Here is an 18,499-nt window from a genome sequence, read left to right on the forward strand (position 1 = left end):
ATCCATATTAAATAGAGAAATAGTCAACCACCTCAGCAGGAATAACCTTCTTAGTGACACACAATATGGTTTCCGCTCTGCAAGATCTACCGCAGATGTGCTGACGGTTATATCCCACAGGATTAGTGAATCTCTTGACAAAGGCTTCCTTTCTAGGGCCATTGCTCTTGACATATCAAAGGCCTTCGACAAGGTATGGCATAAGGGTCTACTTCACAAGATTTCCAGCTACGGTATAACTGGAAATGTTTTCTCAATCATTAAATCATTTCTCTCTGATAGGCTCATAAGAGTAGTGGTCGATGGACAAAAATCGGAAGCCTGCAATATAAATGCTGGAGTCCCTCAGGGGTCAATCCTAGGCCCAACTCTCTTCCTGATCTACATCAATGACCTCCCTAAACACATACTTAAATCATTCGTTGACATCTATACTGATGACACGACCATCTACGGCAACACATCAAAGGCTGTAAATAACAAAGTTCTCTCTGATTCTCTCTCCTCTGATCTCGAGCGCGTGGTTCAGTGGGGGAAGATGTGGCTGGTTACCTTTAATGCATCCAAAACCAAACTCCTATCCTTACATCATCAACGCTATGATCCCCATCTGGCATCAATTGTGATGGATGGCTCTCGTCTGGGTGAGGCCCTGTGTTTTGACAAGCTTCTGGGTTTGACCTTTACTCCTGATCTGAAATGGAACACGTACATCAAGTCTGTTGCCAAGGTCGCTGGAAAGATGGTGGGATCCTTCTACCGCTCCAGAAGATATCTCACTACTGATGCAATTCTCTATCTATATAAAAGCCAAGTACGTCCAAGGATGGAATACTGTTGCCATATCTGGGCAGGAAAAACAGCCTATCCTGCCTTGACAGAGTACAAAATAGACTTCGTGGCTTAGTGGGGATGCCCTTTTCTCTACCCTGCAACCTCTCTCCCACAGAAGAGACGTTGCAAGCATATCCTTGTTTTATCGTTATTTCCATGGCAGGTGCTCGTCTGAACTCCAATCTCTGGTCCCCTCTTGCCAATCTTTCACAAAAAACACCCGTCTAGCTGAATCCACTGTGAAAAATTTCCCTCACTCTATATCTGTGCCTAAATCAAAACGCGGATTCCATGAACAAAGCTTCTTTCTTAGAACTGCACGCCTGTGGAACTCTGTTCCGTCTGCCTACTTCCCACCAGACTACAACTTGGATGTCTTCAAGTCCAATGTTAACAAATTCCTAATGAACCGCCCCCTTAAGTAAACACTTCATCAAATCTCCACACTAACGTAATGTACTTGCAATAACCCTTATCCCTGAGTGGAAAAAGTGATTTCTTTGCATGATGGCAGCAGCACATTCTGGGGAGAACCATGGCTGGCTGGCTGGCTGGCTGGTAGGTTTTTGTTGGAATTTTTTAGATGGTATGAATCGGTCTATGCCTACAATTAACCATTCGGTCAGGTCTGATACTATAGAGGACACATCCTTTTTAAACATGGAATGCAGAGGTAGATCAGATATAAATGTACGGAAGCTATCCCAGTCAGCCATGGAGTATCGGTATACAGTACGGTGGAGGGGTACGTCTGGGGACTTATTACATTTCATTTTTATCTTAACTGATACGACGGAGTGGTCGGAGGATCCTAGAGGAGAAAAAACGGAACATGAACATAGCTCAAGGGAAGTTGAGAGAAAAAGGTCTAGGAGGCTTGCATATTGACCTGTAATATCGGGCACATGGGTGGGTTCGTGAAGGGTCAGCCATTCCACGTTATGGACGTTGAAGTCACCACAGATGTGGATGTTAGCCGAGGGATGTGCAGACAGAATGTGGTCTATTATCTCAGATACGCTCTTAAAGATAGTAATTCCACTGTTGTGGTAGCGATAGAGTGCAAATATAAATGCAGTGGTGTAAGCAAGTGCAACCTGGAAGCACATTTAAGGTAAATTAGGATCTTCTCTAGAGATATCCCTGCCACATGGGAAGTCATCTTTAATGTAGGCACATATTCCATGCCCATGGCAATCTTGGGGGTCAGATTTAGATGTTAAGTTAGAGTATCCGTTAATTATGAACTCATCTAGGGAAGTGGTCGGCCCTATTCCAGTTTCGCTTACTACTTTATTATATGTTATTACTTTATTTTGTAATTCACATTATTAGATGCAATGTACAACAACAAAACAATAATAGAGGGGATAATTGTTAGTTATAATTCTTAGTATAATAAGAAATTATTGCGAAAAATAAATTTGTCGAGATAGACTGGGAAAAATCTCCGGATGTATCAAATTGTCTGCACAATTTTCATTTAGTGCTCATCCACATCCAGGTGTCAATCACTGGATCGTCTGCATCCACAAAATGTTGCTGATGAACAACAAGTAAGTTAAGGTAGATTCCGCCTCCAATCTGCATACACTGGCCAACCATCGGATATTACAAGATACATACCTTCAATAAGTTTCCAGACTTTTTTTGTACAGGCATTTAAAATTATCATAGACTCTTGAAAATTCAGTATGTTATTGCTATACATCTTATGAGATGACTGACCAATTTTTAAGATTTCAAATACAAATGAACAACTACAGCAAGAATTGGAATACACCCTACTAAAGCCTGACTGCCACAGCTAGTAAATTTCAAAAATGCAATTTGTACGTGAGGACATATTAAGAAGAACGATATGCAATAAAATTCTGTTTTAAACTTGGAAAAATACTCACAGAAACGTATGGAATGCTTCAGATTGCTTTTGGACCATCTAAGATGAATCGAGCATCAGATTTTGAGTAGTATAAGAGATTCAAGGAAGGCAGGGAGTCTGTGAGGGATGATGAGAGATGTGGAAGGAGTAAGGAATTCAGAACACCAGAGTTGATTGGTCAAATAAAGAATTTCATAGATAAGGACCGCCGTGTGTCCATAGAGACAATGAGAGCACAGTTTGATGTCAGTGTGGGAACTGTACACACAATTATTTGCAAGGAACTTAAGATGCAGAAGATTTGCATGAATGCACCAGTCCACAACTCCATCCTTGTCACAGACTATTTGACCAAGATGTGCATCAAGACAGTTCTTCATCCTCCCTATAGTCCGGACCTTGCTACCTGTGACTTTTGGTTATTCCCTAAGCTCAAGGAAAACCTTAGAGGCTGTTGTTATGAGACAATTGAAGAGACCAAAGAGGCTGTGATGAAGGTTATTGTCACACTCACACAAGAGGATGTCTACAAGTTGTTGGAACGGTACAAGTGCATTACAGCTGGAGGAGATTACTTCAAAGGGAACTAGAGTTTCATGCGTGTACTATCGATAAAAGTGTCCATACCAAAAAAGTCTGGAAACTTATCGACCTCGTATATGGGAACCAGTCAAGGTATGATGATGAATGAGTGGTTTCAGTGTAGCCGCCGAGCAGTCAGGTATCTCAGTATAAAAGCACTGGTGCTAGTGCACTTACTGATCCGCGCTATTTTTTAAATCGTATTTCCAAGTTTAATTAAAGTTTCATGATATGTTTTTTTTTATTCAATTGTAAGGTTAAAGTATAGAATAGGTACAAAACACCCTCCCCATGTTAAGAATGGCTTTTTAAATAATAACGTTATTATTTCAGCACGGATCAATAAGTGCACTCATATCAAAGTACTTTTTTGTGTTACATTCTATACCTTTAAAGGCTCAATTCACTGTCACTTATGATATTTTTGATGAAAATACTTCGATTCACTGATTTCAACGATCAGGGGGTTTCTATTGGTATTCACGCCATCAATTTTAATTTACGCACTTAAAGTGCACTTTTATCCTATAAATGATCAGTTTAGGGATGTTCCGATTATTCCAGTTAGCAATTTTAGTAAGAAAATAAATAATTAAATATTTTACTAGAAAATAAATAATTAAATATTTTACAAACATAATTTGCAGAAGAGGCCTAATTAGACTTAACTTGTCATCGCTATAAAAATAAAATAAAAATAAAAACTAGTCGTGAAAAAAATGGGTAACGTCTTGAGAGTAGCCGTTGTATAAAATATACGGTTCTTTCCCAGAATTACCTCTACATTAAAAAAAACAAAAATCTATTTGATGTATGTACCCGACACGAAACGAAACTTGTACTCCCAAAATTAAGTAAATTGATCAAATAATTTTATTTTTAAATTAGAAAATTAAATTTTATAAGTAATAGGAGAGTGAGTGTCTTGTCCACCATTTTGAAAACAGTCTAAAAAGAAAAGGGAGCTAACTCGCTAATTTAAATTTGCAAGAATATGTTAGAGCAATTCGTAGGAATTCCTATTAATCGCTTAAAAATGATTTTCTTTATAAAAATAAAACTACTTGATTAATTTCCGTGGTTTTTGAAATATATTTTCGTTTCGTCACGAGTATAGAATATTTTTTTATTTTTCATTTTTTTTTTTTTTTTTTTCATTATATGGAATTCTGGGCACGAAGCGAAAACCGCCCGAAATGCATAACACCTGCTTTTTATGTATGTCTTATTCAAGGGAGATAATTATTGTATTTTTATCAACAGAGTTACCTCTCTTTGTTTAGCATTGTTTATCGCGCCACTCACTACTTCCGATTAGAACGACAATATGGCGGACTCGAGTACGACGAACGGTGAATCGCAAGTGCCACATCCACACGAAACGCCTCCTCCGGCGGCTGTGGTTGACCTCGGGACGGAAGGACGTGCACATTGGACAAATGACAGGGCACAATGCTCGGCTACGACCAAAGATAAGAAAAAGGACAGTGATAATGCGGCCAATACCTCACGGCAGCAAAACGAGCAACAACAACAACAGCGGACGAGTCGTAGTAATAATAATAAAACAAGGGAAGAAACTACAGTTAGCCTCGAAGATGATGGCGATGAGGATGAAGAAGATATCTGTCCTGTCGAAGAAGAAGACGAAGATGAAGAAGAGGATCATTTAGAAGATCCTGGACCAGGAGACGACCATGAAATCGACATGCAGAGTCACCTGGAGGCGTTGCAAGTGGTGTGTACAGCGGCGACAAATTCCGCCTCGTCCGAAGGCGAAGATGGCTGCTCGTCTTCATTTAATTTCCACATGGAAAATAAGCACACCCAGAGAAAGACGGATACGGACATGCGGACGCTGAGCTCCTACCTTAAGTCGTTGAATGAGAGCCGTAGCCCGGAGATGATCCCCCCGGTCGAACTGGACAACTACCTGTCTAGCTTCTTCATGGTCGTCCGGAAAGCGGACGGTAGTGAATATGAACCGAAAACACTTCGGGCCATCATGGCCAGCATCGAGCGGTACCTCCGTTGCAGGAGCTACCCAGTTTCGATAACCAGAGACTATATCTTTTCGAAGACAAGAGACTCGCTAAAAGAAAAACAACGTATCCTGAAAGAACAGGGGATCGGAAATAAACCCCGACCCCCGGCAGACCCTCTCGGAGTTTTGGTTGCCCAGAGAGTGAACCAGTTATACGACAAACAAAACATGGGGCCTTATAACCCCTTATCCGTTGTGAGCACGCTAATTTTTGTTTTCATTGTACATTTTAGATTACGCAAAGCCGTCGACCACAAAAATCTACTTTGGGGAGATATCCAACTGAAAGTGGATAAAAATGGACGCGAATATCTTGTCTATCGACCCCAGAGCCTTCCATCCCTGCCCCCACACATAGAGAACCACATCCGACGCACATATAACATATACGCACAACCTGAACGGCCAGAGCGAGACCCGGTGGCTATATACCAATTATACAACGAGAAGAGGCCCGCTTCGATGAAATATAGCAACTCGCCTTTCTACCTGGGCATTTTCAGCCTTAACCCTTTGCCTTTTCAAGACTGGTACCGTGCCTCGGCCATGGGTATTAACAAACTCTGCGACCTGGTGAAGCAGATCCGTTCCATTACTGGTCTCCCGCGAGCCATGTACGCCCAGGACTCGCCCTTCCTTAGTCCACAATTCATCTCTAACGCACTGATGGGTCCCGACCCGTCCAAGAGCGAAGTGGAGGCGGCCGCCGCCCTAGTGGCCACTAACCCGCACCACGATCTGTCCGTGATGGACACTGTTATTTACAGTATCGATTCGGACAGCGAAAGTGTCACCGAGCAGCACTCCAATATGTCCTTCAGTTTGGAGAATCAGTCAAGTGTGGAGGAGAACCTACACGGGGAAGATTTGACGATACACGATAAGGATGACGACGATGATGACGATGATGATGATAATGGCACCCATCCACACCATTTGACCAGAGGTAAAATATATTAACTTATTATTGGAATACTTTCAGATGAATAATTTGAATATTTCTTTATTTATTTGCAGGCTGTTATCCTCACCTTCGTAAAAAAAAAAAAAAAGAAAAAAAAACGTGGGGAGACAACAACTATGGAAGGCAGTAAATACTAAGAATACAGTTGAGAGACTCAACATTTCTATCCCATCGCGGTTAATCACTTGAAGAAGGTCAGAGGATAAGTTGGCCGAAACGTGGTGAAGCAACAACTATGAAGATGAGGATAACAGTCCGCAAATAAGTAAATAAATGTAAAATATATTGTTTACATTTCAGCCGCTTGTGCATTTAATGGCCATACTATTTTTAAATAGTATTTTCTAGTTAAATTAAAGTTTTACGATATCTTTTTTATTAAATTATTAGGTGAAAGTATAGAATAGTTAACAAAGCCCTCTCCCCTTCCGCAAGTTAAGAATAGCTTTCTAAATAATAATATTATTTCAGCACGGTCCGTAAACTGCACAAGTGCCACATTTTGTTTAGTGTTTACTATATTTGCAACCAGGTTTCCTTAGTGTTTGATCTTTCGCCAACTAACTTTGGGCCAGTGAAAAAAATCTTTCCAGACTGAGACAATTTTGGGGGAACTGCATTTCTTTTTCCCCACATTAAAAACCGACCTTGTTTCTAACGCTGCTGCAGTGCTGCACTGCACTCGTAGGAAGGGGTAAACAGGGACTAACTCGTTATTCATCCATTTTAGGTTTTCCCTGGGACGGTAGAACAGGCTGATGGAATACAAAGAAAATAAAATGGCATACTGTCAAAAATTTTCAAACGAATAAACGTGTTCAATTCATAATAACAAATAAAAGGAAAAGTTTTCATGATTTTTCGGGGAAAATCCAAATTTTTATTTATTTGCATATATTTTCGAATTTGGAAAAAAAAATAATCTTTCAGTTAAGTTTCAATATGTAAACAAAGAATTTAATTATCACATATTAATAATTTGCTGACTTTTCCAGAATGGCCAACAAAATGAAAAAAGAAGTGGAAAAAATAAACACCTAACAAATAATTATGGCAATTCAGAGTTTTAACTCATTGTTATAAGGGAGGTAACTGTATTTTACCAGGAATTGTAAGAAAAAAATTTTTTTTTTCAATTACTTCATTTAATGTCACAAATTTTTATAACATTAATAACAAAAAAAAATGTGAAATCAATGATATTGTAATTTTTCCTAAAACATTCCAGTAATGACTAGTTACCTCCCTTAGAACAATAAGTTAAGATTCTGAATTGCCATAATTATTAAAAAAAAAAAAAAAAGAGCTAAATTACTCTTATCTACCTGAATAAGAGTTTTAGTTTAAAAATATAAGGTAGTGCAAAATGTGAGTTAGAATAAAACACAAAATAGTAGTCTCATTGGAGCCTCAATAATCGCTCAAAAATTGAAAATTAAACAAAATGGTGGTAGATTACATTTTCGCATGATCAGTGAAACTTATTTGACATCTTTCGGTCAGTATTTTGTTTAGTTTTCGATTTTTGAGCGATTACTGAAACTTAAATGAGACCAGCATTTTGTTTTTCATTCTAATTCAACATTTAACTCAAAACTTTATAGAAGTCAAATCCAAAAACAAAGCAAAAAACGCTGGTATCATTATTAAAATAACGACAAAAAGAAACTAAGTCTCCAATTAAAACACTTGAGCCATATTAAAAATAAAATGACTCAAAATATAGATTGAAAAACTCTACAACCACTAGTCTCTCCCTCTTTAATAGGGTCCAAAAAAGAGGCTCTAATCTTATAGGTTCATTCCACTTTATGAACTAAGCTTCAACCTCTGTCCCATCACCACAATGTTGCATCCCTGTGCCTGTTTTACAAGTATTTTAATGGAATGTGCTCTGATGAATGCATTATACTTGTGCTCTCTCGGCGTACATATCTCCAACAAACTTGCTCAGTAACAAAATCACACCCCTTCACTGTCGAGGTCCCTAAATACCAGAAAGCTTTCTTCTCTAATAGCTTTTTCCCCTTGAACAAACTAGACTTTGGAATTCCCTTCCTGTTACCTACTTCCCTGGCTATACTGGTATGCAGAAGTTTAAATGTAATGTAAACTAACATCTTGTCCATCATCTTTAAGCATGGTCCCAACTAGTAGCCCCTTAGATCAAAGTGGTGATATGCCTTGTTTGGGGTGAGTGTGAGTAAAAAAAGAAAAATGGTACTGACATCTTATTTGTAGTCATATCTAAACCTCTAAATAGAACAAGAAAAAAAAGGGCAAATTTTAATACCTGTAAGCAATGGACATCAAAAACTCATAGACATACAAATCTTTTAAGGATATAAAACACATGCTAGAAAAAAAAACACAAAAAAAGAACAGGTAGCACCCTTTTTTTGTTTTTCACAAATTAATATTTTAGCTGGAATCAGTAAAAGATAAACGAAAATATCTGCACACCCAACAAATGAACATGTTTTCCAAGAAACCAAATTAAAACAAAATAATTGAGTCGAAAATTAAAGACACGAAAGCCAACTTTAACAAACACTTGTCATCTAAACTCGCTCCCCTGATATTTGTTTACATGTAAGTTGGTAAATGCTGGGGGTAATTGTGAATGCGCTAACACTGCTTAGCGCATTCACAATTACCCCCAGCATTTACCGACTGTGCTGCTCAAGGAAGGTCGCGGAAACTCTGCCAATCCTTAAATCTTTCCAGCCTGTGTTTGCTCTGCCATCTTGTATGGCAAGAATACATGAGCTCCAGTCACTTGTGATTTGTGGCAGCAAACTTGGAGAAATAATCAACCGTGTGTCATCAGAAACTTCATATTATGATATTCCTTCGCTATTCGCAGAGGATTGCATGCTTTACCTGCTACCCCACCCACAATAGCAAAAAAATCACGAATATTGTTTGCAATTTTAAAATATCTACGTATGACATTATATACAGTACTAAATGCTTCCCAAACACTTTTTAAAGACATTCTTACTCATGATTACAGTAATAATTTTGTAATATTGCATGCAGTTATGTATTCACTAATGTTCTTCCATCGTTTGCAAAGATGATCATGCAATTGTTCTGTGGGTTCGAAAATGACTTGTTTGGCCGATTCGAGTTCTGAAGTATTTCCCACATGTTGACCACCTGTGCAATAATTCTGTATCAGACGTGTTGATCGCTTTGTCTTTTCTAATGTTTTCTCGTGCGTTCTTAATTGCATACAAGTTCAGCAATTATAACCCCTTTGTAAGTTGCGGCACACCTTAACATGCTGTGTATTGACGGAAGGTTTGACTCGGCTAAAACCTTTGTGTCTGGTATCTTGTCTTGCTACTTGATTTTTAACAGAGGCATATTGTATAGAAATGGTTCAGTTTCTTAGCATGTCTGGCATGTACAGTCCAAGTTTCACAAGCATACCATGAGGATGGTAAGAATCACAGCTTGGTATACTTGAAGTCTGGTCTGTAGTCGAATTCCTCTATGCTCCCATGCAGTGGTTTTGAGACATCCAAAGACAGTACTAGTCTTGGCTATCCTGCAGTCAACTTCATCTATGTGTAATGCCCCTGACAGAATTCTGCCCAAGTAAGTGAAATTGTCCACAGCTTTTAGGTTGGTTCCACGAATTGAGATCTGAGGCTCAACGTACCTTTTTCCAAGCGCAGGCTGGTATATTATTTCGGTTTTCTTTAGATTAATAGTCCGTCCGAAATTATATCATGATATGCCTTTAACTAATGTCGTAATGATAATGTAAAGGCATTTTAATTTTGTACTGCAACAATAACATAATCAAAATGAAATGCAACAATAACATAATCAAAATGAACTGCAACAATAACATAATCAAAATGAACTGCAACAATAACAATCAAAATGAACTGCAACAATACCATAAAATGAACTGCAACAATAACATAATCAAAATGAAATGCAACAATAACATAATCAAAATGAACTGCAACAATAACATAATCAAAATGAACTGCAACAATAACATAATCAAAATGAACTGCAACAATAACTTAATCAAAATGAACTGCAACAATAACATAATCAAAATGAACTGCAACAATAACATAATCAAAATGAACTGCAACAATAACTTAATCAAAATGAACTGCAACAATAACATAATCAAAATGAAATGCAACAATAACATAATCAAAATGAAATGCAACAATAACATAATCAAAATGAACTGCAACAATAACTTAATCAAAATGAACTGCAACAATAACATAATCAAAATGAACTGCAACAATAACATAATCAAAATGAACTGCAACAATAACATAATCAAAATGAACTGCAACAATAACATAATCAAAATGAAATGCAACAATAACATAATCAAAATGAAATGCAACAATAACATAATCAAAATGAAATGCAACAATAACATAATCAAAATGAACTGCAACAATAACATAATCAAAATGAACTGCAACAATAACTTAATCAAAATGAAATGCAACAATAACATAAAATGAACTGCAACAATAACATAATCAAAATGAATTGCAACAATAACTTAATCAAAATGAACTGCAACAATAACTTAATCAAAATGAAATGCAACAATAACATAATCAAAATGAACTGCAACAATAACATAAAATGAACTGCAACAATAACATAATCAAAATGAACTGCAACAATAACATAATCAAAATGAACTGCAACAATAACATAATCAAAATGAACTGCAACAATAACATAATCAAAATGAACTGCAACAATAACATAATCAAAATGAACTGCAACAATAACATAATCAAAATGAACTGCAACAATAACATAATCAAAATGAATTGCAACAATAACATAATCAAAATGAATTGCAACAATAACTTAATCAAAATGAAATGCAACAATAACTTAATCAAAATTAAATAAAATCTCCAAATTTTAAAGAAAAAGATAAAACTAAATTCAGAATTTATTCACTATATTCCTAACAAAATCTCCAAATTTAACGAGAAAGTCACTAAATTGTCAAACTGTTTAGCAAGCATTCGTTTTTATGTTATAACGCTAGCCTGGTATACCGGCATACTTTACAATGGGGTTAAGAGCCTAACCTATGAATATGCGAGTCAGTAACCACGAACAGGTGAAGGTATACTGTATTTACATGCTAATCTCTCTCAGACAGGCTCCAAAAATGAGCTTCCAATCTAATAGGTCCCACACTATCAGCCAAGAGTTTTAAAAAAAGTGATTTGTTTGCACGTGTCATAACTAATACTAACCCTAAACCGATCGGACCACACTTGGAGAGCAGGCATGAGATGTTTCCTAGACTTTGAGTCTGGGGCATTCACAATACCTTAAATGCCAAAACAGGACGGATTATAAAAACCCTTCTTAAAGAAGATGACATGATAAGTACAAAAAAAATGATACATAATGATATTCACAAACAAGTCTATAAAACCTCAAGTGACAGAGCAGTGATCATTTACAGCAAAATCATTTACAGAATATGCAAGCGGCAGCCATATCATCAAGCCGACACAAGAAAAGAACAATATGCTCTTTTTACATAACTTTAAAAGATATTATCTGACGATGAAGTGCAAATCAAAACCCTTCATTTTGACGGGAGATTTTAAGAGTCACAATGGGATATAAGGTAGTAAACCTTGACCAAAAATTCAAAATAACATAGTATTCAAAGTCCAAATAAGTTGCCTTCAACACATTTATTGACGCATATAAGAATGATGCACCTTTTCCCAGTTATGTTACTTAACACTAAACTTGGTATTCCACCAGACTAGATAAATTCTAGTCATGAAATCTGGTAAATTCAAGACACTACAAGAAAGATCGCTACTATTATGTAGAAGGAACTTTGTTGTTCCCTTTGGACTCGAAGATGGTTGAACCAGTTTTTATGAAATTTCACACAAAGCTTGACAGTGTTCTTAGATGGGGTTTGTATCAGAAGGTCTTCGATAAGTAATGATAATCGATAATCAAAATAAGCTGATGAAGGAAAGAACAGGTGATTTTGATCAAAGTTAGCACCTTTGCACAGCCTAACATCACAAGTGCATTTGAGACATTTTCTTACCACACAAGCCAAAAGGTTCAATATCTAAAATCAGTAGATTCTTTGATATGATAGGGATATGTTCAAAATGAATGTTTCTGTTTAAAGTTGCACCATGGTACTTTAGTCTTTCATTTTAATCTTAAATTCAAGCGATTATCACTACAGAAGCAGTAAGGCCAGGCATATAAAATCAACAGTAGGTTCTTTGATATGACAGAGGCACATTTGAAATTAATGTTTTTGTTTAGAGCATAAGTGAAGCATGATACTTGACTTTTGCATTTTGAACTTTAATGCAAGCCATTGTATATAATAATAATTTCTATAAAATCAACAGCAGCTTTTAAAAACTTAACTACAGTGCAATATAGACTACAATGTATTGTGGATTAAGTCGCTGCGGGGAGGCATGTGAAGTTTTCTCCAAATGCACCACGATGGGTTCCTGGGATGGGAGCAGGCAATCAATTGATTTCATTGAAAAATGGTTTATTTCACCAATTTTGATGACAATAAAAATATAGGAGTGTGAAACATTTTTTTAAATTATTGGAATTCTTTTTGAGATGTGTAATTTGTATATTTTTATTTCTACAAATAAATAAAAATGCATGAAACATTCGTTAATCATCATTCAATCCCAGCCAACGTCAGGTCTCCCTGTTAGTATACTATAACATATTTACATGATCGATTGGGGAGAGAAAAATTATGTTCTTAACTTCTTTATTAATTCAACGTTTATGAGGTAAAATAGAAATTAAATGAAATATTCAAATGTAACGCATACAGAGATGAAGTGTTAGACCCAGGTCGGGGGCTCATTGATTTTTGAGAATTTTGAAATAAAAGTTTGTAGTTTCTGTTATTCCATCGGTTATTGACACAGCTGAGCTGGAGCTCCACTGCACCCAGGCTGTCCACTTCATACAAAGGTCCGGTCCACTAGATAATTGAGGTTGAGACTAGGGTAGCCTGGTGTTGGTGGCTGGTCAGCTATCATTTTTAGCCAGATGCCCAGTTGTTTTTTGAAACTATCGCGTGACACTCTCCTTATATGACTTATTGCGGCTGGAATATAGTTGAATGTTCTTGTGCCACTGTAGGTAAAGTTGTGGTGGATGAGAGACTTGATCCTTTTTTTATTTTTTTAACTTCAGTAAGTTTTAAGAGATCAAGGGGCTCCCCTCCTGGAGTTAACACTTGATTCTGTTATGATTTAAATTTATATCCGAGGGCTCTTTTAAGAATAGATGCTGTTCCCTTTATGGTTGCTATTTGTATTTCATTACAGCTTGGTCTTCCAGGGATTGCTTCTAAGTATTTCTGAAGATTCTTTTTTATTAAACCAGTTGCTCCTATCACAACCGGTATAATGGGTCTTTCTTTCAGAGACCATGCCGTTTTTAGATCACTTTTTAGGTCCTGATATTTTATCTTTTCCTGTTCAGCTCTATTAAGGCCAAAATCATTTGAGAATGTGACATCAATAATGAGCGCAGTTCTTTCAGGCTTGTTCCATATTACAATATCTAGCTTGATGGCCTTGTCTTTTATGTGTAGTCCCAGGTGTGTTTATTTTTTATAGCAAGGCCTTCCTCGCTGCTGGTGGGTTCTTTCTACTATTGTTGTGTTTGGGACGCTTCCTTCCAAGATTTTCCATATGTAGATAATATATCGTTCTCTTCAGCATTGTAGTGAACACAGTTGCAGCTGCTTCAGCCTCCCCCAATAAATTTGGTCTATTCCACATATTTGAAATGAAACCAAAAAGTAAAAAAATAAACTGAAGAAGCCGAATCATGGAATCCATAATCCAAGAGAAACTGCTATACCAATATAATTAAAACAATGCGTTTTTGTTCCGGAAACAGTCACTTACATTGTTATAGACATCTGTGAACTACATTCCCTGACTTTGACTGGAAAATTCATGGAAATAAATGTGAGAGAAAAATCACACACTTCAGTCTGAGGACAGACATTACATTGGAACTTCAAACAAAACAATGGGGAAAATTTGTGTAATTATAACAATAGAAATTGACCTTGGAGTCAAATGACCAACGTTTGGACCCCACTTCACTGATGCAGTACTATTAATAACAGAAAAATCTCTACTTTATATATAAAAGGAACTTTGTGCATTTGTCTGTGTGAGTTAATTTCCTATGAACTCCAAAATGGTAGGCCCGATTTTGTAAAAGTTTCACACAAATGTACTTGATGTGTCTGAGAGTGTTCTTAGATACGTTTTATATAGTATATACTCCGATATACATTTTGTATAGTATATACTCCGATAAGTATTGAAAATCAATAATCAAAAAAATTGAATTAAAGAAGTAACAGTCTGATTTTGACCAAAGTAAACACCCTTATATAGCCTAATATCACAAGTGCATTTGAGAAGTTCTATCACTGTACAAGCAGATGGACCCAACGTAAAAAAGTCAACAACAGGTTACTTGATAAGATAAGAATGCATTCAGAATGAATGTTTCTATTTAGAGCACAACTTAACCATGATACTTGACTTTTGCATTTTAAACTTAAATTGAAGCCATTATATAAAAATAATTTTATAAAATCAGCAGTAGGCTCTCTACAGTGCACTACAATGTATTGTGAACTATCACTACGAGGAGACATGTGAGCTTTCACTCGGTGCACCATGATGGGTCCCTGACTAGAGCAGGCAATCAATTGATTTGATTGAAAAATGAGTGATTTCGCCGATTTCAATGAAACTAAAAGTGTTGGAACTACAAAACATTCATTGATCCTCATTCAATCCTGGGTAACATTAGATCTCCTTACTAGTATACTAAAAAAAAACAACTGATTTTGAATAACAAAATAAACCATTAATGATGAATGTAAAAGAAGTCATAAGGAATTGCTGAGCAGCTTTAAGAAAATTTCAAAGCAACAAAAAAAAAACCTGAATGCCTTTAAGAATGGTACGGCCTACATTTGTGAGGCATTTAAAGAAACTCAAAAACAAAAACATGGAGAAATTACATATCAGAAAGAATTGAATTTAATTACAAGTAAGATCATATGGAATGTCATAAAGAAAATATCAGGCAAAAACAATATCCCATTAAAATAACGCAGACATAATCACACAAAATCCACAAACAGAAAGAAATAGCAAACCTTCTGGCAGAAACTTTTGAATAAACTCCCCTTCAAAAGATGTTACAGAGGAGGTGTTGCAGGTGGCAGAGGTGGTTTTGTAGAGGACGGTTGACTGTCTAGGCTTGCGAGGATGACATCAATAGAGGCCGGGCCCAGGAGGGTCACTCAAGGCAGCAATCCTGGATCAAGGTGTACCTGGGAATGATGTCAAAGACATTCAAAATGGTGGACATAGAATTGCCGGGGATAGGTATCAGCGAGACTGACCGACATTTCAGACAAACAAAGAAGGCGTGGAGGTCTTTTTATTATCATCCGTTTCAATAAAAGATAAACGGCCAAACAACGAGAGTAGAAGTGGCGACCATGTGCCAGAAAGCAGACATTTTGCACACACATCATCACCACCACCCCATGACCCCTCTTTGCTGTCAGTGATGTCACTGGAAAATAAAAATTGTTTCTAATCATTCATTCCTGTTACTTGTTATTTAAAAAGTACAAGAGATTTTTTTTGTTTTTATATCTAATTGTGGAAGCACACCTAATTGTACGAATGCAAACAACCCCAACTAGCGATCTGGCTAGTTTTATGACTATCACAACAAAGATAGTAACAATGAATTCCAGGAGATCAAAAAAAAACAAAAAACACATTAACTTCCAAACAGAAATTCTCCAAGATTATAATCAGGAAAAGATTCAATAGCACATCCAAATCTACAAATTGATGAATCTACCCAAAATATCCAGAGAATGTCTACTGCCCATCTATAATGATATATGGACAACATGCAGTGTCCATAGATTATGAAAGCAGGTTGTCATAATTCCCATAACTAAAAGATCAAAATTCCTCTTCAAATCCAATAAATTACAGGCCTATTACACTAAGTTGTCTACAAAATACTGGAAAGGATGGTGAATTCCGAACTGGCTTCCAGAAAAACAGAAATATCATTTTCTTCAAATTCTTACATGAATTGGGATTTAACAAAGTATAATCTCTCGGTGTCTAACAATGATTTAAAGAATAGTTTAAAGATCAGTGTGTTATCCAATTTTCTATTCAAGGTTGTCAATAAAGGTAATGCATTAAAGAAAATGGTAAAATTCTTTTATTCTGTGAGATGATATTGAGTGCTAAATCAAGGACTGGATTCTGCGCTAAAAATAGACTCATCCTTAGAAAGATGTTGAATCATTTGATTCACACGTACGTTTGTATATCTTGTCCTATCCTCATCTTTAGATCCATCTATAAATACAGCAATATGTTTGGTTTGAAAAATCAAGGATTTTATTTAGTTTTTCCTGGAAAATATTACCACAATATCTACTATCCATCGATATAATATGTAGACAAGTAGTGTTCTCATAATCCCCATAACCAAAAAAACAAAATTCTTCTTCAAATCCAATAAATTATAGGCCTATTGCATTAACTTCTTCTCTTCCCTGCAACCTCTTTCCCACAGAAGAGACGTTGCAAGCCTGTCTCTGCTCTATCATCATATTCATGGCAAGTGCTCGACTGCACTCCAATCTATGGTTCCCTCATGTCAAACTTTAACAAAAAATACTTGACTAGCTACAACCACTCTGAACGATTTTCCCCACTCTCTATCTGTTCTTAAATCTAAATGTAGATTCCATGAACAAAGCTTCTTTCCCAGAATTGCCCACCTGTGGAACACTGTTCCACTGTCCTGCTTCCCGGTTGAATACAACATGGTAGCCTTCAAATCCAATGTAAACAAGTTCTTGTTGAGCCGTCCCCATAGATAATTAAATTCTACCCAATTTACACCATTAACGATTACTACACTACCACCTTACATTCATTAATCCTTATCCTCGAGTAATCTTTCAGCCTTAATAATTGGTGACTCCCAAGAAAAAAAAATAAAGCATTTGCGAAATGATGGAAGAATGATACCAACCAGACCTGGTATCTGTAAAAGAACAGTGCCTTCCCATAACTCCCTATCTGTAGCAACACAATTCCACAGAGCTGCTTCCCAGCTGACTATGATGTGGTCGTTTTTCAAGTCCAATGCAAACAAATTCTTGTTGAGCTATGCTCTTAAATAATCAACTTCTAATCAGTTACAACTGTTATTACCAATCGTCAGTGTTGTCTAACAATACATCTGACAAAATCATTAAACATTATCCTCGAGTAGCCTTTTGGCTTTGACAAGCTGTGATTTGTTAGTAGAAATAAAAAGCCCTGGCTTTCGGAAAAATAAAAACAGAATGGATCAACTAGTTCATGTGAAGATATTCATCTAAGATGCTTTTATTTAAAAAATGACCGCCATATTCTTTGATTTTTGACTAAGTATATGACACAATTTTGAGATATGGCATAAAGAGAGAGCTAAAATCTAAAAAGCTCTCGGGTTAAAAGGTAAATAAACAAATATGTAAGTGTTTAAGAAGGCTGTTAGTAATGTAGGAAACCAGGATGTTGAAGTGATGTCATGAAAAAAAAAACAAGAAAAAAACTAAGATTATATATCGTTATATTTTTTTCAAAACTTTATATATCGTTATATTTTTTTTCAAAACTTTATATATCGTTATATATTTTTTAAAACTTTATATATCTTTATATTTTTTTTTTAACTTTATATATCTTTATTTTTTTTTTTAACTTTATATATCGTTATATTTTTTTTTTAACTTTATATATCTTTATATTTTTTTTTTTAACTTTATATATCTTTATATTTTTTTTTTAACTTTATATATCTTTATATTTTTTTTTAAACTTTATATATTGTTATATTTTTTTCAAAACTTTATATATCGTTATATTTTTTTTTCAAAACTTTATATATCGTTATATATTTTTTTAAACTTTATATATCGTTATATTTTTTTTTTAACTTTATATATCGTTATATTTTTTTCAAAACTTTATATATTGTTATATTTTTTTCAAAACTTTATATATCG

At 35.8% G+C, this 18,499-nt stretch overlaps 1 protein-coding gene across 1 annotated transcript in view; it reads left to right on the forward strand.

Moving 5' to 3' along the window:
- The first annotated feature begins 4,496 nt into the window (after positions 1-4,496).
- LOC145277046 (uncharacterized) overlaps positions 4,497-18,499 on the forward strand; it is a 40,250-nt gene continuing 26,247 nt past the window's right edge. Inside the window, exon 1 of the mRNA XM_080128685.1 lies at positions 4,497-6,288. Coding sequence (XP_079984811.1) covers positions 4,626-6,288 — 1,663 coding nt within the window. The 5' untranslated portion in view covers positions 4,497-4,625. The remainder of the gene's footprint in view (positions 6,289-18,499) is intronic.

The sequence above is a fragment of the Euprymna scolopes genome, chromosome 5 (assembly GCF_053919585.1).
Source record: "Euprymna scolopes isolate OS-2025 chromosome 5, ASM5391958v1, whole genome shotgun sequence".
Lineage (NCBI taxonomy): Eukaryota > Metazoa > Mollusca > Cephalopoda > Sepiida > Sepiolidae > Euprymna > Euprymna scolopes.